This window comes from Thecamonas trahens, assembly GCF_000142905.1.
Source record: "Thecamonas trahens ATCC 50062 unplaced genomic scaffold supercont1.15, whole genome shotgun sequence".
Lineage (NCBI taxonomy): Eukaryota > Apusomonadida > Apusomonadidae > Thecamonas > Thecamonas trahens.
Genome location: NW_013657665.1, coordinates 126,042 through 151,320, shown reverse-complemented (window position 1 = coordinate 151,320; position 25,279 = coordinate 126,042). Strand labels below are relative to the sequence as shown.

The window sequence follows — 25,279 nt, the reverse complement described above, 5'->3', positions numbered from 1 at the left end:
TCCGACCGACATCATCGCCCACGTGATCGCCATCGACTCGGGCTCCTTTGCGGCCCTTTCCGGCTTTGCTGCCGAGCCAGGCTCGCCACCCCCTCCCCCCCCCCCCCCCCCGTCCTTACACACACATGCTCACTCACCTAGCACCCAACCCCCATCCCCATCCCCACCCCCACCCCCATCCGCCCCCACTTTCCACGGCCATGGGCAAGCCCTCCCTGTCCCCCTCCCCGGCCACCTCACCACCTCGGCAACCCGCCCGCACCCGCACACTCCGTCGCCCCGCCCTCCCACCCCGCCCCGCCCACTCACCGCCGAGCCAGCGTTCCCGGATGCAGAGCCCATGCCGGTCTTCTACCCGCGACCCGAGGACATGCGCGACGTTATGGGCTACGTCGCGTCCATCGCGCCCGCTGCCGCTGCCGCAGGAGTGGCCAAGATCGTCCCGCCGCCCGGCTGGGCCCCACCGTTTGCTCTGGACTCGGCCGCCCTCTCCTTCCGCCCGCGCATCCAGACGCTCAACACCATGAACGGCGCCGTCCGTGAGGCCCTCAACTACGCAGACGGCCTGCTGCAGTACCACTTGCAGCAGGGCGCAGGCATCACCCGTCTGCCCACCGTCCTCGGCGTTCCCATCGACGTCCATGCTCTCCGCAACGCCGTTGCCGCCGCCGGCGGCGCCGACGCCGTCGACGCCCTCCCGACCGGATGGTACGATATTGCCTGCACCATCGGCATCGAAGGCCGCCAGCCGTCATACTACCGACCCGTCCTCCGCAAAGCCTAGCCCTCATCGAGGACTACGAGGCCTACCGCGCCGCCGCCCGTATCGCCACAACAAGCTTCACCGCCGCGCCCGCCGCCACCCACTCAGAGGTGCCGGCCTGCGGCTTTTGCGAATCACCACACGCAGATTCGGACGCCCTCATGGCATGTGACGCGTGCGGCCTCGTACTGCACTTTTACTGCGTCCAGCCGGCCCTTCCCTGCCTGCCCGACACCGAGTACTGGCTCTGTCCGGCATGCCTCGCCGGCGCAGGCCCCAAGTACGGCTTTGAGCAGGCTGATCGAAACTACACTCTTCCCGAGTTTGAGGCCGCCGCCGCCAAGTTCAAGATCCGTCATCTGCCCGACCTCGCGGACACTGTTGAGCGCTCTGTGGCCACGGCCTGCTCACCGACAGCGTGGCGCCCGCCGCCGCGCCCGTCGACACCGCCGTCTGCTGACGATCTTGCCATCGAAAACTACGTCGAGCAAAAGTACTGGGACGCCGTTCATGACCCGATCCACCCCATCGACACCATGTACGGCGCCGACCTACCGGCCATGGTCCACGGATCGGGCTTCCCAGTCACTGCCTCTAAGAGCGCGTCGTTCAACCTCAACCGTGTCGCCCTCTCGCCGCAGTCGATGTTCTCGTTCATCGACCGCTACATTTCCGGGTGCATGTCGCCTTGGCTCTACGTCGGCATGCTCTACTCTACCTTTTGCTGGCACAACGAGGACCACTACACGTACTCGCTCTCGTACCTGCACTGGGGGGAGACCAAGACCTGGTACGGCGTCCCGTCGTCGCATGCAGACGCGTTTGAGGCCTGCATGCGCGCCTCCATGCCCGAGCTGTTTGAGGACTCCCCCGACTTGCTCTCCCACATTGTCACCATGCTCTCGCCGCAGACACTGCTCGATGCCGGTGTCAAGGTCGTTGTCGGCCACCAGCGACCCGGCGAGTTCATGGTCACCTTTCCGCGCGCCTACCACGGCGGCTTCTCGCACGGCTTCAACTTTGGCGAGGCCGCAAACTTTGCTCTCCCCGACTGGATTCCCTACGGTGCCCTCTGCCTCACCCGCTACGCTTCGCTGGCCAAGCTCCCGGTCTTCTCGCATGAGCGCCTCCTCTGCCGCATCGCTCTCTTCTCGTCCCGTATCGACGTGCTCGCCGGAGTCGCCCCGCACTTGCGTGCTCTCGTCGAGGCCGAACTGGACCGGCGTGCCGCCGCTGCTGCTGCTTACGACTTTAACGACGTGCTCGATCTGGCTGCCACTGTGGCACCCGAGACCTACGTTGACCACCTCGCCCATCTCCTCTCCTCCCGAAGCTTGAGCAAGTTGTGCAAAAACCGCCAGCTGGCGAGCAAGCGGCTCGTCAAATCCCAGCTGTCCACAATGGACTCGCGCATGGCGCCGGCCATCTCGCGTATGGTCGGTGCCTCACCGGCTGATCCGAGCCGGAAGCAAGACTTTCGCCCACCGCTCTGTGCCGTCTGTCACTCGTTCCTCTACCTCTCGTTTGCCCGCTGCACCTGTGGTGTTGTTTCGGTCTGTTGGGACCACGCTCCCGATCTCGCTGCAGGCACACTGTGCTCGTGCCACACCCCGCAACTCGTCTTCGCCTTTATGCATTCGGAGGGCGTGCTACTTGATCTCGTTGACGGCGTCGAGGCCAAGGTCACGGCTGCCTCGACCGCCCGCGAGCATCTTCTTGTGCTGCTCGCCCGCGCCCGCAACGGCTCGGGCTTGCTCTCGGTCCCGTCGCTGCTTGGCACTGTCAAGGCTGCGTCGGCCTATGATGGCCTCCTCCTCAGCTCCGAAGTCAACGAGGTGTCCCGGCTCTGTAGCCTTGTCCACAGGCTCGAGACGCTCGGGTCGCGACTACCATCGTCGCGCGACAGCCGAGGCTTGGCTGCCGTGGTCGGCGACATCCCACTGGCCGCCAGCGACATTGCAAACGCGCTGACTGCCTTTGAGGCGGTGTTTGATCCTGCAACGCTGTCGCATCCGGTCGACGCACTGCGCAATGCTCTTGCTGCCTCGGACACCCTCGCCGAGCAAGCCGCCACGCTCGGGGCCAATCCGTCGCTCGACTTTGCACGGGAGCTTATTGACCGGGCCTGCCGCCTCGGTGTGGCATCACGACCGCTCCTGGAGCTCGAAAACAGCGTTTGCGAGCTCACGTGGCTTGACAGCGTGAGAAACCAACCCGTGGCTCAGCTCGAGTGGCCCGAGTTGGTGACTGCGCGCGATGGCTGCGTCCAGTCATTCCCGCTCTTTTCCGCCCTTACCACCACCGCTCTCATCGAGAACGCGCCCTCTTTCAGTGGCTCGCACTCGGACGAGGTCAACAAGGCCGAGGCCAGCCTCGAGGCAGCACTTGCCCACGGTGAGACCGCATCAGAACGAGTGTCGGCCATGCTCGGCACGCCGCTCGCCTTTGGCTCGCTCTCTGCGCTCCACGACTGGATCTACGGGAGCGGCGTCCTACTTCCTGGCGATGCACTTCTTGAGCCGACGCTCCTCCTCCTCCGCAAGACGCTTCTGCGGCCGGGCAAGTGGCAGCGCGCCGCCGAGGTGCTACTCTCCGGCGAGTCGAACACACCCGAGCCGTGCGAGCGCGCCGTCGAGCTCCTCGCCCGCGCCGCCAAGTCGCCAGTTGCAGTCGGCGAACAGGTGGAGGCACTCGACACCGCACTTGATGCCACTGCCGTCCTCGAAGGAAGTGTCTTTGCTGCCTTTGGCGACGAGTGGCGCGTCGACAAGACCAGCCGACAGGCTGTCTCCTGCCGCCTCCTCGCCCACCAAAAGCCCAACGCTCGCAGGGTGACGGACTTGGTCAACGCCGTCTCCGTCGCTTGCGAGGCTGCCAAGGAGGCTGTCGAAACTATCGAGGCCGGTGCCTCCATCGCTGACGTCTACTGCCTCTGTCGTGGACCAGAAGAAGGGCAGATGGTTCTGTGCGACGTGTGCGCCGAGTGGTTCCACGTCCAATGTGTCGGCTGGGAGCCGTCGCCATCGCCGGCAGCCGAGCTCGTGGCCGGCGACAAGCGAGCTCACAGCCAAACCGACGAGACCTCTCACGATACGTCCCTCTCGTTTGCTTGCCCGCTTTGTACCTGGGACAAGCGCATCTGGCGGCACCATTGGTCCGGGCGGCCGAGCCTCGAGCAGGTCCGTGCACTCGCAGCCTCACTGGATGCGGCGGCCGCCGCGCGAGGACAGGCACTCCGCCTCACATCACTCCACGCCCGACTGGTGCGGATTGTCGATTGCGTTGATGCCTGGGCCACACATGCGCGCGCCGCACTGGCCGCAGCTCCTCCACCAGACCTCGATGAGACCAAGCGGTTGTACCGTATCGGCCTCTCGATGGAGGTTGCAGATGAGGCAGTCGAGGCCGCGCTGGCACAGGCGATCGAGGTTGGCAACTCTGCCCTGCTCCCGCCAGCCACTCTCTACTGCACCTGCCGCGAGCCGTGGGACGAGTCGCGCGAAATGATCGGTTGCGACGGGTGCCAGGACTGGTTTCACTCTGAATGCGTCGCCGGCGGCATCGTCGCCGGCGAACGGTTCTTCTGTACGCTGGCGTGCGAGGCCACCGCCGCGGCGCCACCGGCCAAGAAGGCCAAACTTCTCGTGTAAAGTGCAGCTCTCACCAGCACCTGCAGCATCGTGAGCATGTTCTACCTCGGTCACCTGCCCGCGAACCCCAGTCAGAGCGCGAGCTCGAGTCGGTCCGGAGACCCGACGCCCTCGGTCGCGAGCTCTTGAAGCGACGCAGATGGTCAGTGTCGGACACGGCATCCGACTCGCGCGACGATGCTGACGGCGTCTCGGAACGGCTGTCACTCGAGCGAATTCGAACCATGCTACGGAGGGGGGTGAGGGGTGAGGTGGGGTGGTGGATAACTATGGGGCGCGCTGCCGTTCTGCGCGCGCCCTGCCGCCGAGCAGCGGGTACATGTGTGATTTCAATCTCTCGCTCAGCGGACAAGCGAGGCGTTGAGCGAGGCGTTGAGCGAGGCGTTGAGCGAGGCGTTGAGCGAGGCGTTGAGCGAGGCGTTGAGCGAGTCGTTGACCGAAACGCTATTCTCCTTGCTCGCGACGTCTGTAGCGGCCATGCCCTCGGCGTTGGTGTGGATCTTGATGGGTGAGCCGCCGTCGAGATCGTCAAGCGCCATGCCACCGGGCTTGGCCGAGAGATAAACGGTTGACGACGACGAGGTTCGCTGCGAGGTGGTTGCTTGCTTACTCTGCGAGGCGGCAATGGAGCGGCGCGACGAGCGCCGGAGCGAAGCCGATGAGAGCGAGGACCGGAGCTCGGCAGCCTTGAGGCGGTACTTCTCGACGGTAGCACGGAGACGAACATTGTCGGTTTTGAGTTTGCGGTTCTCGGCCACGACCTTGGCGAGATGGCGGATTTTTTGCTTGCGGTTAGAGTGGCCGCCAAGCTGAGCGTTGGCTTCAGCGAGCTCCTTGGCTTGGTTTTCCAGCACCTCGTTTTGGGCACGCAGCTCCTCGAGATCCATCTGTGACGCGCCGCCAAGCCGCGAGACCTGAATCCGCAGCTCTCTGTTCTCGACCTGCAGCGAGTCTGCAGCATCGAGCGCTGCCGTAAGTCGGGATTCAAGCCGCGACTTGTCACCCGCATAGCGCGAGCTGGCCGAGCTGAGCTTGACCTCCAGAGCAGCCACCTGGGTGGACTTTGTCTCGAGCTTGCCCCGCACCTCGGTGAGCTTGCAAACAAGATCGGCTTTGATCGCCGCCGACTCAGCGACAACCGCGTTGAGGTTTTCTTGCAGCGCGTCCGCCACTGCTGAAAGATCCTCCAGCTCCTCCTCGTCCTTGCGGCGCTGGGTGATGGCGGCGTTGCGGACGAGCGTGTTGAGGTTGGACCGCATCTTTGTGAGTGCGTCCTCCAAGCTTGTGGCCTGTTTGGCGGAAGCCGCAGCATCGGCTCGGGCAGCGGCAACGCTGGCCTGCGCTGCCAGGACAGTCTTCTCGGCAGCGTCTGCCGCCACGCCCAGCTCAAACTGCGAGACGTTGACGGCGTTGACCAAGACAGCAGCAAGCACCTCGACGGTCGCGCCGATTCCGACCTTTTGCGCATCCGCAAGGCTGGCGGTAGCCTCAGGCGTGAGAAGGTCGAGCTCGGCAAGTGCGTCAAGTGCCGAAGCTACAGCTGCGGCGGTGGCGGCCTTGGCGGCCGACACCGCCGCCACAACCTCATCCAGCTCGTTGCGGACAACAGCAAGCTCGGCCGCAGCGGTCTCAGACGCGCCCTCGGCAGCAGTCAGAGCGGCCTCGACAGCTGCAGTGTGATCAGCGAGCTGAGCTTCGCGGGCATGCGAGGTCTCGACCTCGGCCGTGAGCTCGGTGACGGCGACATCGAGTTCGGCCATGAGTGCGTTAGAGTCGGCGAGAGTTGCTTTTGCAGCGTCAAGCTTGTCTGCTGCGCCGGCCATGGCGCTTGCGTGCTGGCTCTCGAGATTGCCAAGTGCGGCGCGGGCGGCGTCGAGCTGGACGAGGACAGCAGCGGTTTCGTTGCCAAATGAGTCGCGAAGCGAGACAAGCTCATCTGATGCTGCGTCAGCTTCGGCGGTCTTGGCAGCGAGAGCCGCGAGTGTCTCGTTGAGCGAGGCGGCGAGGGCGGCGGCATCGGCTTCGACGAGGGCAACCTGTGCCTCGGTAGCCTCGGCGGCCGTGGCGAGCTCATCGATACGCGCGGTTGCGGCAGCAGCGGCAGAGGCAATAGTGGCGCGGTCGCTTCGGAGAAGCGCGACCTTCTTGGCGCCGAGCAAAAGGGCACCATCGAGCACAGCGCCGAGCTGGCGGGTCGACGCCTCGACTGCCTGCGAGTATGCGTCCATCGAAGGATGCCGCGACGGCGAGGACAGCGGGGCAAGCGAAGTGCTGGTAATGTCGTACATGGTGGCGGCCGAGGCGTGGAGCCGGTCGAGGTTGGCGCGGTGCGCTTTGCGGAGGGCCTCTGACTTTGGTGAGGCAAGCGGTTTGTACGGCGAGTTCTCAAAGACCTGTGCTGCATGGATCGAGACCTTGGAAGAGAGCCCGCTCAGCTTGGTGGTGAGTCGGTCAACGGTGGTGTGCATGTGAGCGAGGCGCTCGTTGGCAGCCGCCACCGACTCGGCGGCCTCGCGGCGGACGGCGGTCAACTCGGCAGCGTGGGCGGCGCGAAGGCGGGCGAGCTCGTCGGCGGCTGCTTTGGCATCGGCCTCGCGCTCGGAAGCATAGACGGCCGCCGCCTCGCGACGTGCGGCCGAGACGCGGGCGTCTGCTGCTGCAGAAAGGCGAGCAAGCTCCTCGGCGTGGTCGGCTTGGAGACTGGCTAGGGCTGAGGCTTCCGAGTGGCGGAGCGAGGCGGTGTGCGCGTCGACAGCGGCGGCATGGTGTGCGGCGGCGGTGGCAGGGTCCACGATGTTGGGCACGGCATCGCAGCGCTCACGAGCGGCGGTCGAGGCCACAGCAGCAGTGACAGCGGCTGCAAGGGTGTTCGCGGCGCGCGATTTGAGACTGAGGTGAGCAACCTCGGCGACGAGGGCGGCTTCGCGGACGGCGGCGTCGGCCGCAGCGGACGCGCCATTGGCTGCGGCTTCGCGTGCTGCATTGCCGGCAGCGCGCAGCTGCAGCTCCTCGATCTCCAACTGGTGAGCGGCGCGAGCCTCGCGGAGTGCAGCTGAGTACGAAGCAATGAGTGCGGCGGTGGCGGCACGGGTCTCGTTCTCGTGGGCGGCTAGAGCAGCGGCGTGCTCGGCGCGGAGATCGCGGAGCGCAGCAGCTGAGCAGGCGGCAAGCCCTGCAGTGACTTTTGCATCGGCACAGTGGTTGGCCAGCTTTGCGGCGGTGGCGGCTAGCTTTGCGGCGGCGGCGTCGCAGGCGGCTGAGTAGTCTGCGTCGAGCGCATCGAGGCGGGCCTGACACGCAGCGTGAGCGCCGACGGTGGCGGCGAGCTGGGCGCGAAGGCTGATGGCGGCATCGCCTGCTGCAGCAACATCAGCGCGGGCGGTGTCCAGCTGTGCGCGGGCAGCGGCAAGTTCAGCACGTGCGCGATCGGCGTCGTCGGCAAGGCTCGCCGACTCGCGGTGGTGGGCGACGAGGGCGAGGAGCTTCTGGTCCTTTGCGGCAATGCGGGCCTCGAGATCGAGAAGGACCTTGCGGACGAGGCCCTTTGAGGTCATCTTGGCGGTGACAAGGTCTTGCTTGCGCTTGGACGCAACCTTGGGCGGTGTCTCGGGGCCGACCAGCTCGGTCCGCTTGGCGCGCAGCCAGCGCGGAATGGGCTGGGCGCCGTCGCGCGAGTTTGAAATTTTGGCGCTGGCAGCCGAGCCCGCCGAGCCGACAGAGCTGGCTGAGGTCGACGACGAGTCGAGGTCAGCATCGTGGATGCGGCGCTCGGTCCGGACCACCAGCGGGTTGCCCAGCTTGCGGTCCGGCAGCTTGGGGTCGTAGCATCCGGGGCCGAGCTCGGTCTTCTCCGGCGTGGTGAACCTGCGTGAGCGGGCAAACATGGCGAACCGAACGAGTCGAGTGGCGGGCAGCGGCCGGGTCCGGCGGGTGGCGGCCGCGGCGCGGTGTGGCATACCTGGGAGTAGTGACGTCTGAAGAGCTGCCGATCCGATTGATGGTATCAGGATGAAAGATGACAGTGCTTCGTATGGCATGTATTGCTGGCGGGCTGAGTTCCGCAGCTCGATTGGCACGCACGGGAGACGGCGCTACACAAGGCTACACAACGTTGCGCTCTACAATGGGATCGTCGGTGAGAAGCCGGGAGTAGTCAAACGGCGAGAGATCGAGTGTCTGGTAGCTGCCGTGGATGATGAGCTCCGAGAGGCCGCGGCCGACTGCCGGCGACTGCTGCAAACCGTGGCCAGAGAAGCCTGCGGCATGAATCAAGTTGGAGACGTCCGGATCGTAGCCGAGGATAGCGTTGTGGTCAAAGGGGTTCATGTTGTAGACGCCGGCCCAGGCGTGGACCACCTTGATAGCCTCAAAGACTTCGGCTCGGTTGGCCAGCGCAGGCCAGATGATGTCGTCAAAGAGCGCGTAGTCGACGTCAAAGGCGAGGTCGTCGGTGACATCTACCACCGGATCGCGGTCAGCTGGCGGCGACACGCCGCAAATGAACGTCTTTGTGCCCTCAGGCCGGGCCCAGACCCCAGTCCGGTCGATGAGCATGGGGCAGTCGGCGGCAGTGTTGGTCTCAGTCTCAAAGACAAACACGCAACGGGTGTGCGGGCGGGTCGGGAGCGATGCGCCGCACATTTGAGCAACACGATGCGCCCAGCCACCGGCAGCATTGACAACGGTGCCTACCTGAAGTGCTGCGCCCGATACCGTGGTAAGCTCGGCAACGCCGCCGTCGGCGCCTCGGCGAGCTTTGACAACCTCATCGGCGACAAACGAGACGCCAAGCGAGCGCGCCTTGTTCCTGTATGCCATCAGAAGCGAGTAGGCGTCGAACCAGCCCTCGCCTGGTCCGCCCAGCGATGCAGCTGCTACGTCGTGCGCCCGCATCCACGGCCACGCAGCGGCCACGCCTGCGGGATCCAGCAGCGTCGGCTTCGCACCGGCGGCAATCTGGATTGCGTGATTCTCTTCCAGCACGCTCCGACCACTCTCGCCGGCGAGGAACAAGTATCCGCGTTCGACAAAGCCAATGTTTGGCGGATCGCAGCCGTCAACCGCCAGCGTCGTCGCCGCGCGGCGCAGAAAGTCCGAGCCGAAGAGCGAGATGGCCACGTTGAGGCTGGTCGAGTATTGATGGCGGATCGAGGCCGCGGAGAGTGACGATGACGCGCGGCTGTAGCATGGATCCTGCTCAAAGACAGCGACGGTCAGCGAGGGATCAGCAGCTGCAAGGTGGTACGCAGTCGATGCGCCGGACACTCCGCCACCCACAATGGCCACATCGAACGCAGCTGGCGCGCTGGCAGGCAACACGCACATGCCACGGGCAGTCGGGATGCAGGAAAGGCTGCGGTTGCGGACAAGGATCCCAGCGTTGCGTCTTGTCCAGTTCCACATGGCCTGGCAAGTGAGGGGATGAGGGGAAGAGGGTGGGTGGTGCAGTGGGGCGGTAAGCCGGGGGCTGGCCGAGGAGAGACAGAGTGGAGTTGAGGGAGCTGTTGTGGGGAGCTGTGGGCGAGAACGATTCTCTTTTTTTTCTCGCATCCCACTCGACCGACAGGTGCTCAGCGGCCGTAGGGATGATGTGGATGGCCACCGCCGCGGCCGTGTTGCGGGGCGTGGTGCGGCTGCGACGGGCGATGGTGCGGCGGCGGGGCTGGGGCCACCTTTGCAGACTTTGAGCCAGACTTGATGCAGATCTTGTAAAAGGCGCAGCCGAGAACGAGGAAAATGAGGACGAGGCAGATCCAGAACCAGTTCTCGGCAGCAAAGTTAGAGGCAGAGTTGAAAGCATCGGATGCCTTGCTGAGAAGCGAGTTAGATGAGCCGCGGAAAGTGACCGGGTAGTAGTACGAGCCCTGGCCGTCCGCGTTGTAGGTGTTGACCGGGACGTCGACCTCCTCCGAGTACTCGGGATGGGCGGCGACGACGCACGTGAGCGTGGCGGCATCGACGAGGGTGACGTCGGTACACTTGTGGAGGCCGAGGTAGACGTCCATGCCAGCGAAGAAACCCTCACCGGTGACGGTCACGACGTCACCCTCGCCGACCGACTTGGGCTCGACGTTTGTCGGGGTGGGAAAGGCAATCGAGGTCGACGGAGTGCCGGCGCAGAAGAAGGAGACATCGGGGCAGTCGAGTGAGCCCTCATAGCCCGGAGCGGTGAGCTTGCCGGACGAGGGGCAGACGACCCAGGTGAGGCCGATTTGGACGCGAAGTGGACCGGTGGCATTGAAGCAAAGAGTGCGGTGGCAGTTTTGGCGAAGCGGGCCAAAGTCGTCGCCGACGGTGAGCGACGAGTCAAAGCAGCGCGACTCGTCATGAAAGTTCTCGCCGTAGTTGAACGAGTTGGAGGTTGCGGTTGATGACTGGGAGCAGAGGCCGTTGGAGTAGGGGCGGGTGATGGGGCAGAAGTCTGCGAGGTCGGAGAAGCCGCCGAGCGACGGCATGCCTGGAAAGTGCTGGTAGGCGGGTGCGAGGGTGGCCGGCGAGTAGTCATCGATCTGGCAGTAGCCCTTGGCCTTGCGGTCGTAGGTGCATTGGTTGTTCGACTTTGTGTCGAGGCCGCAGTTGTAGCCAAAGGCGCCCGAGTCCTTCCAAAGGCCGCAGTCATCATTGACAAACGAGCAACCCATGTTGCGGCCCCAGTCGAGGCGATCAGCCTTGGAGTAGTCGGGCAGGTACCAGCCCGAGTCCTCGAGGATGGCGAGAGTAAAGACCGAGAGGACCGGCTTGATGGACGACGAGCCGGTCATAAACTCGTCGAGGAAGAGCCGCTTCTCCCAGTGGGAGCCTGCAGTACCTGCGCCGCCGGCGTCTTCGACAGGGATGCGGGTGATGGAGGGGCAGTTAAAGTAGTCCTGAGCGGTGGCCACAACCTTGGGTGTCTTGAGGTAGGTGATGCCATCGTCGGTCTCGGTGATGGGGCCCGGGAGCGCGTTTGTCGAATTGAGCCCATCCTTGAACGTACCGTACTTGGACGATTGGAAGCCGAGAGCGTGGGTGATTTCGTGGATGGCGACGCCCAGCTGCATGCTGTACATTTCCGAGGCGAGATCGACCTTGTTCGGGCCAAAGTTCATGTGGCCGGCGACTGGGCGGCCAAACTGGTCTTCCTTGCACGAGCCGGCGTAGGCAATGACGTTGCCGAGCGTCGGGCGCGCTGTGACAAACAGCACCATGTCAGCGGGTACGCCCGGACTGGTGTACGACGGCGGGATGGTGATGCCACCGTTGTACCCGCAGACTGTTGAGCCGGTGAGCTTGAGATTGCCGGCGCATGGCACAACAGAGAGTGCGCCCTCGAGCCAGGCCTTGGCCTGCGGAAGCAGCTTGTTCTGCAGGTGTTCGCCCTTGGCGGTGGTAAAGACCGACTCGGCGTCGCAAGCGAGCCAGCAATTGGTGTTGACCGTGTCCGAGCACACGTCCGACGTCGAGCTCGGGTCCCCGATCTTCACCGAGTCGCCCTCATTGAGGCACGTCCGATCAACGTCGTCGCTCGAGCCAAAGTAGGTAAAGTCGAGGACAAGGCGGATGGGTCCAATAGGCCCGGTTCCCTCCGAGCCGCTCCGGGCCGAGATCCTCGCCTGTTCCGCCGGCCCATGGTCATAGTCCTGAGGGGCGAGCCGGGCATGCGCCGCCATTTGCGGCAGCTCGGCATGGAGCATGTGAAGCTTGTCATGAATGCACTCGTGATGTGCGGGTGTGGCTTTTGGCCTCCCGTCTGTGGCCTCGCCTCGTTCTGTCGGCGTTCCACGCACAACAACAAACGCCACGGCGAGAGCCACCAACGCCACCACCCACTGCGGGGCGTTCCCAACCTGGCCATGCTCGTTGTGGTCCACAGCCTCTACAGAGAGAGAGTACGCCCACACTCACAACAGTGTCCAGCTACTCTTTGCTGCGTACTCCTCCGCTACTTGCGCAAGAGGGTGGGGAGGAGTGGAACTCACTCACCAATGCTTCTCTGGAGAAGACGGTGCTCCGTGTGCGGGGGGGAGGTCGGGGAGGGCTGGCTGGCTGTGAATCGCCTCGGCAATTGCTTCCGCCTCACTTCCACTTCAGTGAGGCTTTTTTTTTTTGGAAGCCATGTTGGACCGAAGAAAATAATGCGGGGGAAGGGGTGTGGGGTAGGGGGGCTTGGGGGGAGGGGGGGTTGGGGGTTGGGGTTTGGGGGGGGGGGGGGGTGTCGGGGTGGACAGAGGTGGACAGGGAAGGGAGGGTGAGTATGGGCTGGCCTTGCGATGACAGCCAAATGGCTTGATGACGTTTTGCACTGCTGCTGCATCAACAGGCATCAACCGGCATCAACAGGCATCAACGGTGCATCAACCAGGGCCCCGCTTGAGATCGCCTGGTATGGTGGCTGGCCGTGGCTGGCGGCGGTGGGAGTATCAAATGCGTGTGGCGTGACGGGAATCGCCGGCGGTCATCATGCCGGCTCATCATGGCCTCGTCACAAGCCTGGCACCTGTGGCAGTGGCAGGCTGGGCTGGGCAAGGTCGTATCACAACACTACACCACCACGCCACCGCACCAACAGTGCCATGCTGAGAGCCTTTGTGCAAGTCGTGGCCCGGGCGGTAGTCGCTGTTCTCGAGGCGCTGATCTGGGTCGTGGCGAGGAGCAGGGCGGCGGAGAACATGTTTCTTGCAGGCAACTTTGGCCCCGTGGACGAGACGGCCCAGCCGCTGGCGCTTGACGTGACGACCGGCAACATGCCTGCAGCGCTGGTGGGCACGGTCTTTGCTCGCAACGGCCCCAATCCAGCAGTCCAGCCGCGCGCCGGCTACCACTGGTTCGACGGCGACGGTATGGTGCACTCGGTCAAGATCGAGGCGGCTGACACGGTTACGTACGCCTGCCACCAGCTCCGCACGCCGCGGGCGGTGGCTGAGATGACTGCCGGCAAGCCGCTGGCGACCAAGATTGGCGACATGCAGGGCGCGATGGGCCTTGTCGCTCTGCTGCTGGCCAAGGTTCGTGGCGTGGCGGGTGTTACCACCGCCCACGGCTCACTCGGCACAGGCCTCCGCGCAGCTACCAACAACACGGCGCTTGTCTACCACGCCGCCCGCTTCCTCGCACTCGTTGAGAACGGGCTCCCATTCTCGCTCGGGTTAGCCGACAACGCTGTCACTTCGCAAGACCACTTTGACTTTGATGGCGCGCTAGACCACGAGATGACGGCGCATCCCAAGATCGACGCGGCCACTGGCGAGATGTTCTTCTTCGGCTACGCGCTCGGCGGCCCGCCGTACGCCTACTATGCCTCGGTCACCGCTCAAGGCGTCAAGCGACCATCGGTCGCCATCGACCTCCCGCGGCCGGTCATGATCCACGACATGGCGGTGACGCCCAGCTTTGGGCTCATCCTCGACTTGCCGCTCGTCTTCCGCCCGGCCGACATGGTGACCAAGGGAGGCATACCATTTGTGTTTGATCGTGCGTGCGGCGCGCGCATTGGGCTTATGCCACGGACTGCAGAGCCCGGCTCTGTCCCGCGCTGGTTCGATGTCGAGCCGTGCTTTGTCTTTCACACCGCCGCGGCTTGGGAAGTGGACGGCGGCAGAGTTGTGGTCCTCGTGGCACTCCGCTATCCGAACTTTGACCTCAACGTCCTTGGTGATGCCGGCGACCCGGACCGGCTGTCAGCGCTCTCAGCCTACCTTTACGAGTGGCGGCTTGATGTGAGGACGGGCGCGGTCACGGAGCGTCCGCTACTGCCGAACGTTCCGGCCGAGTTCCCGATCGCCGCGCCGCGGACAGTCGGCGCGAGCTCGCCGCCCGAGTACGTGTACCTAGCGCGGCGATCGGCCGAGAGTGGGCTCGAGTTTGACGCCATTGTCAAGTATCATCTTGCCTCGGAGCGCATCGTTGGCGTCATCGAGTTTGGCGCCGGCAAGTGCGGCGGCGAGGCGGTGTTTGTGCCGCGGTCGGCGTCGGGCAGTGGTGCTCCCGAGGACGATGGCTTCCTTCTCACCTTTGTCTACGACGAGGTGAGCGAGACCTCGACGTTTGCTGTGTACTCGGCAGCAGACATGACCACAATTCCAATGGCATCGGTCGAACTCGGCGTCCGGGTTCCATACGGCTTCCACGGCCTCCATCTCGGACTCGGCGCCGTGAGCGCGCTTGCCAACGGCAACAGTTGATGGCGCAAAACGAAGGTGTGTTTACATCAGGATCGCGTGCGACTCACGACGACTCCTCGTCGGACTCGTCGTACGAGAGGCCGGTGCGGGCATCGGTGGCCTCGTCGGTGTCGGTCGAGTCGGACCAGAACAGAGTGCCCTTCTTCTTGCCCTTGCCCTTGCTCTTCTTGGCGGCAGCCGGCTTGGCAGTCTCGACCTCGGCACCGAGGGAAAGGAGCAGGCGGGTGATGTATTGCAGGCGAATGCCAAAGACCACAACGGCAACGGTGAGGCCAGTCATCATGATGACCAGCAGGGCAAGGTTGACGCCAGAGAGCGCGGCGCCGGCGGTAGCCGACGAGTCGTCGTCGTCCGAGTCGGCAGCCATGGCGGCAGCCATGGAATTCGACGACATGGCGGCGGCAGCCGGGGCGCGGTAAGAGGAGACCGAGCGGCCGGCCAGCGGCTGCGTGGGGCGGTTGGACTTGCCGATGATGGCCTCGATGGCGTCGATCTGGGCCTGGCTCGCCTTGAGCGGCGACTGGAGGACCATCCACGAGACACCCTCGGAGCACGGCGGGGTGGTGAGCGAGCCAGGGTACGACCAGTACGAGAGGCCGGCCTTGGAAACCTCGGTGAGGTCGAGCGAGGCCATGGCCTTGTCGCCCTTGGCGGCAAGATCGTCAGCGTTGGCCACAACCGACTGCAGCAGCGGCGAGGTCATGGACGAGGTCTCAAAGAAAATGCCGAGCACGGCGAGGTTGTTGGAAGCATCGGCATGGACCACATGCATCTCCAGCGGGTAGTGCATGCCGTTGACAGTGTGCTCGGAAGGAGTGTGGAAGTGGAGCTGAAGGACCTTGCGGGTGGCGCCGAGCGCCGTTGACTCGATGCGGAACATGGTCGAGGCGTTGTAGGAGACCTGGATGGTGTGGCCCTTGTTCTCGACCTCAAGCCCAGAAGCACTTCCGTAGATAGGATGAATGGCGGCAGCAGTAGCAACTGTCGCCGTCGGCATAAGGTCGATTGGCGACTGGGCGCCCATGGTCTGGTTGCAGAGCGGCGCATTGCAGACAGTGCCCCACTCCTCCGGAGCGTCGTAAGAGTACTCGCACGAGGCGGCACTGCCCATGCCCGCCAGGAGGAGCAGCATACCCAGAGCAGCAAATGTCTTCATCATCTGCTTCATCTTCACACTATGATTCGTTGGAGAGTGCAGTCTGTCTCTCCAACCGCTCTACGATCCCCCTTGGACCGCTATTCATGAAGCAGCGGAATAAAGCCCGGGATGAAGGGTTTTGTTCTACGTCACCAACGGCCAAAAATCACGTGGGAACGGGGGGGGGGGGCTGACAGAAGGGAGCTAGCTAGCCGATGGACCATTGCTGCCATTGGACGAGGCAGGGAGGGAGCTTGGGCGAGAGAGGGAGGGCCGTCTGTGATGTAGACTGGGGATTAACGGAAGGAGGCGATGGCCGGCGGATCGAGGCCGAGGAGGGCCCAGGTTACCGCGGGCTTGCCCTCGTAGTCCGAAGTGAGGAGCGGGTACCAGCCGAGCCAGAGGGCGGTGAGCGAGATGGCGACGCCCGAGGCAAGCGGGAGCGTGATGTTGTCATTGACGTTGATGGAGAAGAGCTCGGCGAGGGTAGCGGCCAGTGCACCTGCAAACGCCAGCAGCGCAGCCTGCCCGAACGTCAGCGCCGGGAGCATGGAGACGAGCAGGGCGATGGAGCAGGCGAAGCAGACGGCAAAGCAGCCGGTTGAGCCCTCGAGCGACTTGGAGCCAAGGAGCTTGGTCCTTCCGACGGCCTTGCCGACGAGTGCGGCAAAAAAGTCGCCCAGGACCAGACCGCACATGGCGATCATGGCCACCGTCGGCTTGAAGAACAGAGTGGCGAGGGTGTTGCCGGCAAAGTACCACCCGATGCCGGTAAAGTTATGGTACTCTTCCTTTCGCATGATCTTGTTCCATCCAAGGTCGACAAGCATGTAGTGGTTAAACGCTGGCCACGAGAGCCGCAGCACGTCGCCGATGAGGTACAGCGAGGTCACCGTGACCATGATGCAGCATCCGAGCGGCTTGTCCATCAGCGAGTTGCGGAGTCCGACGTAGTAAACCGTTGGCATGACAGCACCTGAAAAGTGGAAGACCTTGCGAAGCAGCTCCTTAAACACGCGCTGTGTCGGGAGGGGCGGGGGGGGAGGGTGATCGGGAGTGAGTGGGGGGGGTAGAGGGTGAAGCGGGTGGGGATGTAGAGATCACAGCTAGATGCAAGAACCACGCAGTGGGTGGCGATGGGAACAACTAGTGTGTGGATGAGAGAGAAAGAGAGAGAGAGAGAGAGCGTACCTTTGCGCGCTCCTTGGTGATGCCGATGGCCTTGAGCGTGTCGACCAGGGCCTTCTTCTTGACAGCGCCCATGTAGCCGATAGCAGCAAAGATGGCGACCATGACAACAGCAGCCATGATGACAGACTGCGAGTCATGGACCACAATAGCAATCTCTTGCACCGCTGCTACTCCTGCTGCTCCTGCTACTCCTGTGGCTTCAACCACAGCCTCTGCCATGACTCCGCCTTGACTCGCCCCGCTCATACCCATACTGCTGCTGCTGCTGCTGCTGCTGCTGCTGTGCTACTCCTACTCCTTCTCCAAAGAAGAGAACGGCACGGGGGGTAGGTAGGGGGGGTAGGTAGGAACTTGGTTTGGTATGGGTTTGCAACACTGAGTAGAAGGGCCTTCAGTCGAGTGTCTAACCCCTCGTCCTTGTACACTGCTCCTGGCCTACTCGGTCGTCCTGGGCCCAAAACGAGCAGTGGCTCTTGCCGCTGCAACGTCATCATCGATTCGCCGCAAAAGAACCACGACTCCAAGACTATCATCATCCAAACCAAAGATCAAGTGTGTTCGGGGGAGATAACTGGGGCGTCGATCGGGGCAGCAGGCTCATGCCAGGCAGCAAGGGGTTCGAGCTAGTCTTCAGCCTTGATCCGCTCGTTCTTCGGGTCGTAGAGCGGACGCGACGAGGCCTGCGCTGGATAGCGGATTCCGGCAATGTCGACTTCCCACTCAGCGTCGTTGATGTAGCGGAGATTAATGGGCTCGTCGGCCTCGATCATGGAGAGGCCAACTGCGCCGCCGAGCGTGTGTCCGTACGAAGCAGCGCGGATGTCACCCACGACTTTGCCGTTGCGGTAGACAACCTCGCCGTGGTACATCATCGGCTCTGGATCGTCGACGAGGATCTGGAGCAGCCTTCGCGGCGGCATGCCCTTGATGGCCTTCTGAGCGAGGAGCTCGTCGCGACCGATAAACCCATCCGACTTGTTGAGGTCGGCGGTAAAGCCGAGGCCCACCTCGAGCAGCGAGTCGGTGTTGTCCATGTCGTGCCCGTAGTCGCGGTAGCCCTTTTCCATCCGCAGCGACGAGAGCGCCTTGAGGCCGGCGTGTACGAGTCCGTGGCGGGCGCCGACCTCAACCAGCTGTTCGTAGACATGCATGGCGTGCTCAGCAGGGACATACAGCTCGTAGCCGAGTTCGCCGAGGTACGTGATCCGCGCCACGGTCGCTAGTGCAAAGCCGATCGGCATCTCGCGGACGGCGCGGAACGGAAAAGCAACGTTGGAAAAGTCGCAGCCGGTAAGGTCGGTCATGAGCGCGCGCGAGTCAGGGCCCTGCACATTGATCTGCGCCAGGCCACCGGTGACATCGGTGACAATGGCATGCGCCTCGGGCTCGAACATCTTGTGCATCCAACCCAGCACGTGGCGGTGCATCGTGTCGGTAGCCACAACCATGAAATCGTCGTCGGTTACCTTGGTCACAGTAAGATCGGCTTCGAGCTTGCCGCGGTCGTTGAGCCACTGGGTATAGGTGATCTCGCCAGGCGCGCCGTCGACGTTGGCGGTGGAGAGCCTGTTGAGCTGGGCGCCAGCATCGCGGCCTTGGACTCGGAACTTGGACATGAACGACATGTCCATGGCAACGACGCCGTTGCGGCAGGCGTGGTGTTCGGCAGCCCAGTTGGCGAACCAGTGATGCCGGCCCCAAGTGAGCGGCTCGGGGCTCAGCTCGCCAGTCCACTTGGACCCGTCCTGCGGCGCATACCAGTCAGCACCCTCCCAGCCGGACACGTCGCGGAAGCATGCGCCGCGATCCGCAAGCGCGGCATGAAGCGGCGAACGCTTGACACCACGCGCGGATGACGACGGCCGAGTCGGGTAGTGCGTCTTGTAAACCAGACCGAGCGACTCGACGACGCGTGCGGCGCGATACGCCGGTGTGGCCTGGTACGGGTGCAGCCGATCAACGTTGATGCCAGTCACGTCGTATGAAGAGTAGCCCTCTGTCATCCACTCGGCGACAAGATGACCAAGTCCGCCACCGGTGATGATGCCGATCGAGTTAAGGCCGGCCGCGACCCAGTAGCCATCAAGCTCGGGCGCGGGGCCGACAAGCGGCGCAAGGTCGGGCGTAAAGGACTCGGGCCCGCAGAAAAACTTCTTGACGCCAACGTTGAGTGAGGCCGGGACCCTCGCCATCGCCCTTTCCAAGTACGGTGTCATCCGCTCCCAGTCGGGCTCGATCTCGCCAAAGGTAAAGTCGCGCGGAATGCCGTCGACTGCCCACGCGGCAGCCTCACCCTCAAACAGGCCAATCATGAGGCCCTCGCCCTCGGGTCGAATGTAGCAGTAGTTCTCCGGGTCCTCGATGACCGGACACTTGCGGTCGAGCTCCGGCAGGTCGTCGGTGATGAGGTAATAGTGCTCGGCGGCCTGGTTGGGAATGTTGACACCAGCGGCTGCGCCAAACTGGCGGGCCCACATACCTGTGGCATTGACCACCTTGTCGCATGCGATGTGGGAGCCATCGGCGGTGACGACGCCGGTCACGCGGCGGCCGACGACAGCAACGTGGTCGACGGCCACACCCTCGTGGATGGTCGCCCCGGCCAGCCGGGCGCCCTTGGCCAGCGCCATGGTCACGTCGGTCGGATTGACTCGCCCGTCGGTGGGAACGTAGAAGCCGGCGTAGACGTCGTCGACAGCACAGAGAGGAAAGAGCTCGGCGACGTCTGCGGCCGAGATCTCCTGGACGTCGATGCCGCACTTGCGGTTGAAGGCCGCCACGCGGCGGTACTCTTCGACGCGATCGGGCGCAGTAGCAAGCTCGACAAAGCCGACCGGATCAAAGCCGGTGGCCAGGCCTGTCTCAGCCTCGAGCACGTCGGCGTACAGGTGCTTCGAGTACTTGCGGAGCTCGGTGGAGGTCTCCGAGAGCGAGCCAAAGGTAGCCATCAGCCCCGCAGCATGCCACGTCGTCCCTGCCGTCAGCGAGCCTTGCTCCAGAAGCACTACATCAACACCGCGCTTGGCCAGATGGTACGTGATCGAGGTCCCAATCACCCCGCCACCCACCACCACCACCTCGGCCTGACTCGGCACGCCTCCCGCGAGACCACCACTTGCCGCCACCGCCGCCATGGTAGCCCTGTGACAAGCTCTGTCCAACAACCCTCGCCCATGTCGCCACCTCAGTTTCTGCGCCATCCGTCCTGCCCGCAGCATGTCGTCTCGTTCTGGCAGGTGACGTGTGGCAAGTGTGGGCGATGTGCGCGTGGTCCGTGTCCAGGCGCTGACGTTTTGGCAAACGGCGGCGCCTGACTCGTGCCGCAACTCGACGGAGAGACTTGGAGGTGAGATCGGATTGGATCGTGGTATGGATGGCGTGGTGACGAAAGTGACAGGCAGAAGCGGAGCAGAAGAGGTCAATGGGGAACTGGTCATCGAGACTGCTTCAGGGAGCCTCGGCGTAGTCTTGGCACATGATCATCACGGGTCCAACTCGTTTCGCACGGGCTGGATGCCGTTGTCGCAATCGGTCTCTTCAGCGATTGTGACATCCAAACTAGACGTACATGCCCTGATACGACCAAACAGCTACATATGTGATCGACACACCTACACCCGCCTGCAATGGTCCAAACAGACTGAAACAGCATCAACGAGGCTGCGGCTCGTCCAGCCGACGCGAGGTGCACCTACCGTTTGTTGCGCGCCTGATGGTTGCGGTCAGGGGTCTGTGCCTAAACGATGCTGCGAGGTGTGGACGGACTAGTGGGGCGAGGGCGCATGCGCCCTGCTCACGCCGATCCTCCTAACCCTTCATGGGATGTGTGTCCATCCTGCCGTCGGTCCGCCGACGGCAACCAGTGTCGTCACATGTTGTCGGCATTATCATCCACATTGCCAGTCTCTCCCTGGTGGGCCGCGGGATGCTCGGTGGTCCTGAGCTGCAACCAGGACAGAGGATGGCCTCTTGGAGGGTGCGATGAGACGGAGTGTCGGTCGTCGACGCCTCAGTGATGGATTCCAAGTGACCAGAGTATGCTGCAGTCGATGTTGAACACCCAACAAGTTGTACGGTTGTATCACTTGCGGATGTGTTCTGAGGCGGTTGTCTTCTCGCTGCTGTGAGATCAGTGGTTTTCGCACTGCTTGGGACCGGCGCGCAATATCATATGGCTCCCTGCAGTCACCTGTATGGTGCCTTTCTGCTATACTCCCTGCAACAAAACTCCAGCACGTGATCTGGAACACAGGAGCTCGCAACGGCTCTGCTGTGTCTCGTCCATATTGTCAATGCCATACCGCAACGCCCAACTCTCCCCCCCCCTCCCCCCGCGACCCCTCCCCACGCGATCCGACCCAACTGTCCCAAGGCAGGAGGGAGACGCTCTCCCGTGCTGGATAACTAGCCCCTGCACCCCTGCAGGGTGGCGGATGACCCCTACTCGGCCTGGCTCGCGCTCACGCCGGCCCGATCCGTGTCCTGACTTTTACCCAAGGTCAGGCCCCAAGTCCAAGCGCATCATGCGTGCGGCCGGAAGGGTTCCCGACCTGAAGGAAGCCCATACGATTTGGCCGGTCCGTGGACACTCAAAGTCTATGATATGCACACGCATCGTCACCATCTTCCATTACACACATAGATTCATCGCATCCGTGCGTGACCTGCTATCGCTTCCGTCTCTGCCCGGAAGCGAAGTACTCTGCTTCACTCCACAAAGGCTTCTGATGGCAAACTGGGGGTACCACGGTAGTGGCGGTCTCCTGGGACTGGCAGAGAGAGCTGGAGTGAGAGCGGCACACTCTTCTGCAGACCAGCAGATAGAAAGACAGACAGACAGACAGAGAGAGAGAGAGAGGCGGTGACAGAGGATATTCAGACAACGGTCTCGTCATGTTCCGGTTTACGCGGATGGTGATGTCTGTCAGCAGCGGTATGTCGGCGACTGTGGGCGGTGCGGCGGGGTGGGCGGGCATGACGCGCTGGTTGCGGTCTGTGTCGAGCAGGTCGATTGACGGAGCTGCAGGAGCGCGTGGTACGGCGTCGAGCGGAGGCGGAAAGGGGGGAGAGGAAGTGTTGTTGTCCAAGAGCGATCCGCCTGAGGTTGATGGTGCTGTGCTGGGGTTGGCGATCCCGGACGCCCGGTTGACTGTGGAGATGCCCGAGGGGTGGAGACCGTGGCCGAACTCGACGGCGTGGTTGTGGCCATTCACGGCTTTCCGGGCAATAGCCAGGACTATCGGTACATGGGTCCGCTGTTGACGGAGAAGAATATGGCCATGATCCGGCTCATTGTGCCGGGCTTCAACGGGACGCCGCGCCTCTCGCCGCCGCCGGCATCGTCGGGCCTCAACATCAACGACGTTGTGGCGCAGCGGCTGCTCGACAACGTCGCCGGCCTCCCGGCATCATCGCTCGGCAGCGCCTCGCCGCAGGGTGCACGGCTGCTGGACGAGATGGCGAGTCACGACGTGCCTCTCATGCTGGTGGGACACTCGTTCGGCTCTGTCCTTGCGACGGCTGCGCTCAATCTCGTCACGCCGCCTGCCGGCCTGCGTGTGGGCGGCGTCCTTCTTGCGCCAGTTGGCTACCGCAAGCACCGCGGCCTGCGGGCGTCACCCGAGGCTGTGTTTTGGCTCGGCCGCCACCTGCCGTTTGTGCTCGACTACTGGCCGTTCCGGGACCAGATCTGGAAGGGGTTCAAAGCCTTTGGCTTCCACCGGACGACGGCGTACGAGTGTGTGACGGCCATGAAGTACGTGGCGCACCTCGACTTTGACCGCCACAAGGCCCTCGGCGCGGCTGTTCCCTGTCCGCTCGCAGTCTGCTACGCCACCGACGACAAGCTCATTGAGCCGGAGATCTTCCATGACATTGTCGCCAATCTCGAGCCCGAGGTTGTCCGCGAGCTGGACTCGGGTGGACACAACATCCAGAAAGACCGCGTCCACGATGTTGTTGACGCCCTTGTTGAGCTGCAGGCCAAATTGCCGGCGTTCCCGGCGTCTGGCAGCCGAAACTGAGGGCAAAAGTGAGCGGCAACCGAGGGCAGATACTGCGAGCTGGCGGCCACAAAAGGTGAGGGCAGTAAGGCCTTGACTCCGGCGGGTGGCGGGAGTAGAAACAGACTAACCTGCACCGTGCAAAATGGCCGCTGTGAACGGACTCGTGTCGGAGAAGACCAAGAGGGCGACTGATCTCATGGATGAACTCCGTGATCTTGCGCCGGAGAGCATGCGCAGTGAGCTGCCGCAGATTGGCGTTTTTGGTCAGCAGTCTGCCGGTAAGTCGTCGGTCCTTGCGGCGCTGTCGTCCATCGAGTTCCCATCGGGCTCATCGACGACCACGCGGTGTGTGACGCAGGTTGTCCTCCGGCCAGGGCCTGAGGAGCGCTGCACGGTCAAGCTGTTTGCGGTCGGCGACACGCCTGACGACAACGTTGCGGAGCTTGTCGAGTCGTTTGGCACGCAGACGACCAGTCTTGACACGGCAAAGGAGCGCATCACGGAAGCTACGGAGCAGATTGCCGAAGCCTATTCCGGGCGCAGCATGACGATGTATGCTGATGTCGAGATCCACATTCACGTGACCTCGCCGGGCTGCGTGACGCTTACCATGATCGACGTGCCTGGGCTGGTCTCGACCGGGATTTCCGACGCGGACCAGGCGGCCATTCGCAACATGTCGGAGCGATTCATGCAGCAGTCCCGGACGATCATTCTGGCTGTGGCGTCGGCGTCGGAGGATCCGGCCAACTGGGCTATTCTCGAGCTGGCCAAAAAGCACGATCCAAACCAGGCGCGGACGCTTGGGGTGATCAGCAAGGCCGACAAGGTCTCTTCTTCGGAGACTGGCGAACTGCGGTCCATTCTCTGCGGCAAGTCGGACAAGTACAATCTCATGCGCGGCTACACGCTCGTCAAGTGCCGGTCCGAAGCCGACGTCATGGGCGGCGTCACTCTTTCCGCGAGCCTCGACCAAGAGAGCCTGTTCTTCGCGACCACCGAACCATGGGCCTCACTCCAATCCACTATGAAGTCGGCTTTTGGGACGTCAAGGCTCAAGAAGCGGCTGGCGAACCTGCAGGAGGCGCATATCCGGAAGGTGTTGCCGGACGTGCGTGAGTCGTTTGAGGCCGAGCGGAGGAAGCTGGAGGCGGCCGTGGATGCTCTCGGCACCAAAATTGAGTCTGTCCAGGAGCAGATGCAGTGCATGCAAGAAATCTTTGACGACATCGCGGGCGACTTTGAGGCGGTCCAGCGCGGCAAGTTTGCCGACGCCAGGGTGGTCAAGCCGCTCATCCTTGGCAAGATCGCTGCCGACGAGACGGATGACGGCGCGGGCTCGTCCGACGTGTTGCATCTCGCTGATGACAGGCTAGCCGCACTGGAGATGCGGTTTGGGTGGCGACTGCGGGCATGGCTCGAGGCCGAGAACGCGACTTTCAAGACCAAAATGGCTGTGGCGGCCAGCGTGAAGAGCATCGATCGCGATCTGATGTTCTGCTCGGGAAAGGATGGAGAAGAAGATGCAGCACGCGAGGCTGCGGCCGCGGCGGCGTTGCGGGCGGAGCTTGTGGAGCGAATCAACTACTCGCGCGACGACTCGCTTGCTGGCCTTTTCGTGCCGTTTGAGATCTTCCGGTCGATCTTTGTGGAGCGGCTTGTGTCGTGGCGCTGCGTGGTGAACGAGCACGCTGAGCTGGTGTTTGCCGGCATCCGCAACCTGTTGCGCGAGGTGGTCAAGCAGACCATCGCCAAGCACAGCATCCTATTTGACCGCTTCCCGGCGCTTGGTGGGGTGGTCAAGGGCGTGGTCGAGACTGTGGTAACCAAGTACATCGATGAGGCCGTCCACGAGCTCGAAGAGCTCTTTGTTCAGGAGCGGTCGCCGCACACGCTCAACGACTTGCTCCTCCACCAGTTTATGGAGAAGAGCCTGGCGCCGTTTGAAAATGCGATCGAGAACTACCGCTGCGACGAAAATGGCAACCTTGTCATCGCGGAGGATGCCTTGCGGTTGCTTGTCCAGAACCACTGGTACCTGCGGGACCTGTCGCGGGAAGACTACGAGGCGATCACCATCCACAACGGCCTCGACGCATACCAGGGTGTTGCATCGCGGACAATCGTGGACACGACGGCCAAGATCGTGATCAAAAACCTGCTGGAGCGGCTGACGAGGGCGCTGCAGCGGCCCGAAGCCGATCTGATTAGCGCAGCCGAGTGGCAGCAGGTGTTCTACGAGTCAGCGTCGACGGTGATGCGGCGGCGGCAGCTGGAGCAGCGGCTCGAGCGGGTGCGGGACTGTCTGACCGCGCTCAACATGCCGGTGTGAGTAAGCAGAGTAACACGCACGAATTTTTCAAGAGGAGTGG

At 63.4% G+C, this 25,279-nt stretch overlaps 10 protein-coding genes across 10 annotated transcripts; 4 read left to right on the top strand and 6 right to left on the bottom strand.

The window, feature by feature from the left end:
* Positions 1 to 340: 340 nt before the first annotated feature.
* Positions 341 to 4,800, top strand: AMSG_02505 (uncharacterized protein; the record flags this gene model as incomplete). Its single annotated transcript, XM_013903970.1, has 2 exons — positions 341 to 750; positions 780 to 4,800. 2 exons carry the CDS (start codon positions 341 to 343, stop codon positions 4,411 to 4,413), a joined length of 4,044 nt encoding a protein of 1,347 aa, XP_013759424.1. The 3' UTR covers positions 4,414 to 4,800.
* On the bottom strand, positions 4,726 to 8,297 carry AMSG_02504 (uncharacterized protein; the record flags this gene model as incomplete). The annotated part of the gene is made up of 1 exon (XM_013903969.1): positions 4,726 to 8,297. One exon carries the CDS (start codon positions 8,295 to 8,297, stop codon positions 4,755 to 4,757), a length of 3,543 nt encoding a protein of 1,180 aa, XP_013759423.1. The 3' UTR covers positions 4,726 to 4,754.
* Positions 8,298 to 8,514: 217 nt separating this feature from the next.
* On the bottom strand, positions 8,515 to 9,816 carry AMSG_02503 (FAD dependent oxidoreductase; the record flags this gene model as incomplete). The annotated part of the gene is made up of 1 exon (XM_013903968.1): positions 8,515 to 9,816. The coding sequence occupies one exon, from the start codon at positions 9,814 to 9,816 to the stop codon at positions 8,515 to 8,517; it is 1,302 nt and encodes a 433-aa protein (XP_013759422.1).
* Positions 9,817 to 9,983: 167 nt separating this feature from the next.
* AMSG_02502 (uncharacterized protein) lies at positions 9,984 to 12,348 on the bottom strand (the record flags this gene model as incomplete). Its single annotated transcript, XM_013903967.1, has 1 exon — positions 9,984 to 12,348. The coding sequence occupies exon 1, from the start codon at positions 12,084 to 12,086 to the stop codon at positions 9,984 to 9,986; it is 2,103 nt and encodes a 700-aa protein (XP_013759421.1). The 5' UTR covers positions 12,087 to 12,348.
* A 617-nt stretch (positions 12,349 to 12,965) lies between these two features.
* Positions 12,966 to 14,573, top strand: AMSG_02501 (retinal pigment epithelial membrane protein; the record flags this gene model as incomplete). The annotated part of the gene is made up of 1 exon (XM_013903966.1): positions 12,966 to 14,573. The coding sequence occupies one exon, from the start codon at positions 12,966 to 12,968 to the stop codon at positions 14,571 to 14,573; it is 1,608 nt and encodes a 535-aa protein (XP_013759420.1).
* Positions 14,574 to 14,577: 4 nt separating this feature from the next.
* Positions 14,578 to 15,764, bottom strand: AMSG_02500 (carbonic anhydrase). The gene has a single exon (XM_013903965.1). The coding sequence runs from the start codon at positions 15,739 to 15,741 to the stop codon at positions 14,617 to 14,619; it is 1,125 nt and encodes a 374-aa protein (XP_013759419.1). The 5' UTR covers positions 15,742 to 15,764; the 3' UTR covers positions 14,578 to 14,616.
* Positions 15,765 to 16,007: 243 nt separating this feature from the next.
* On the bottom strand, positions 16,008 to 17,154 carry AMSG_02499 (phosphatidate cytidylyltransferase; the record flags this gene model as incomplete). Its single annotated transcript, XM_013903964.1, has 2 exons — positions 16,008 to 16,730; positions 16,903 to 17,154. 2 exons carry the CDS (start codon positions 17,152 to 17,154, stop codon positions 16,008 to 16,010), a joined length of 975 nt encoding a protein of 324 aa, XP_013759418.1.
* A 371-nt stretch (positions 17,155 to 17,525) lies between these two features.
* AMSG_02498 (glycine cleavage T-protein) lies at positions 17,526 to 20,036 on the bottom strand (the record flags this gene model as incomplete). Its single annotated transcript, XM_013903963.1, has 1 exon — positions 17,526 to 20,036. The coding sequence occupies one exon, from the start codon at positions 20,034 to 20,036 to the stop codon at positions 17,526 to 17,528; it is 2,511 nt and encodes an 836-aa protein (XP_013759417.1).
* Positions 20,037 to 21,795: 1,759 nt separating this feature from the next.
* AMSG_02497 (uncharacterized protein) lies at positions 21,796 to 22,925 on the top strand (the record flags this gene model as incomplete). The annotated part of the gene is made up of 2 exons (XM_013903962.1): positions 21,796 to 21,835; positions 22,069 to 22,925. 2 exons carry the CDS (start codon positions 21,796 to 21,798, stop codon positions 22,923 to 22,925), a joined length of 897 nt encoding a protein of 298 aa, XP_013759416.1.
* A 124-nt stretch (positions 22,926 to 23,049) lies between these two features.
* On the top strand, positions 23,050 to 25,239 carry AMSG_02496 (dynamin; the record flags this gene model as incomplete). Its single annotated transcript, XM_013903961.1, has 1 exon — positions 23,050 to 25,239. The coding sequence occupies one exon, from the start codon at positions 23,050 to 23,052 to the stop codon at positions 25,237 to 25,239; it is 2,190 nt and encodes a 729-aa protein (XP_013759415.1).
* Between the last annotated feature and the right edge of the window lie 40 nt (positions 25,240 to 25,279).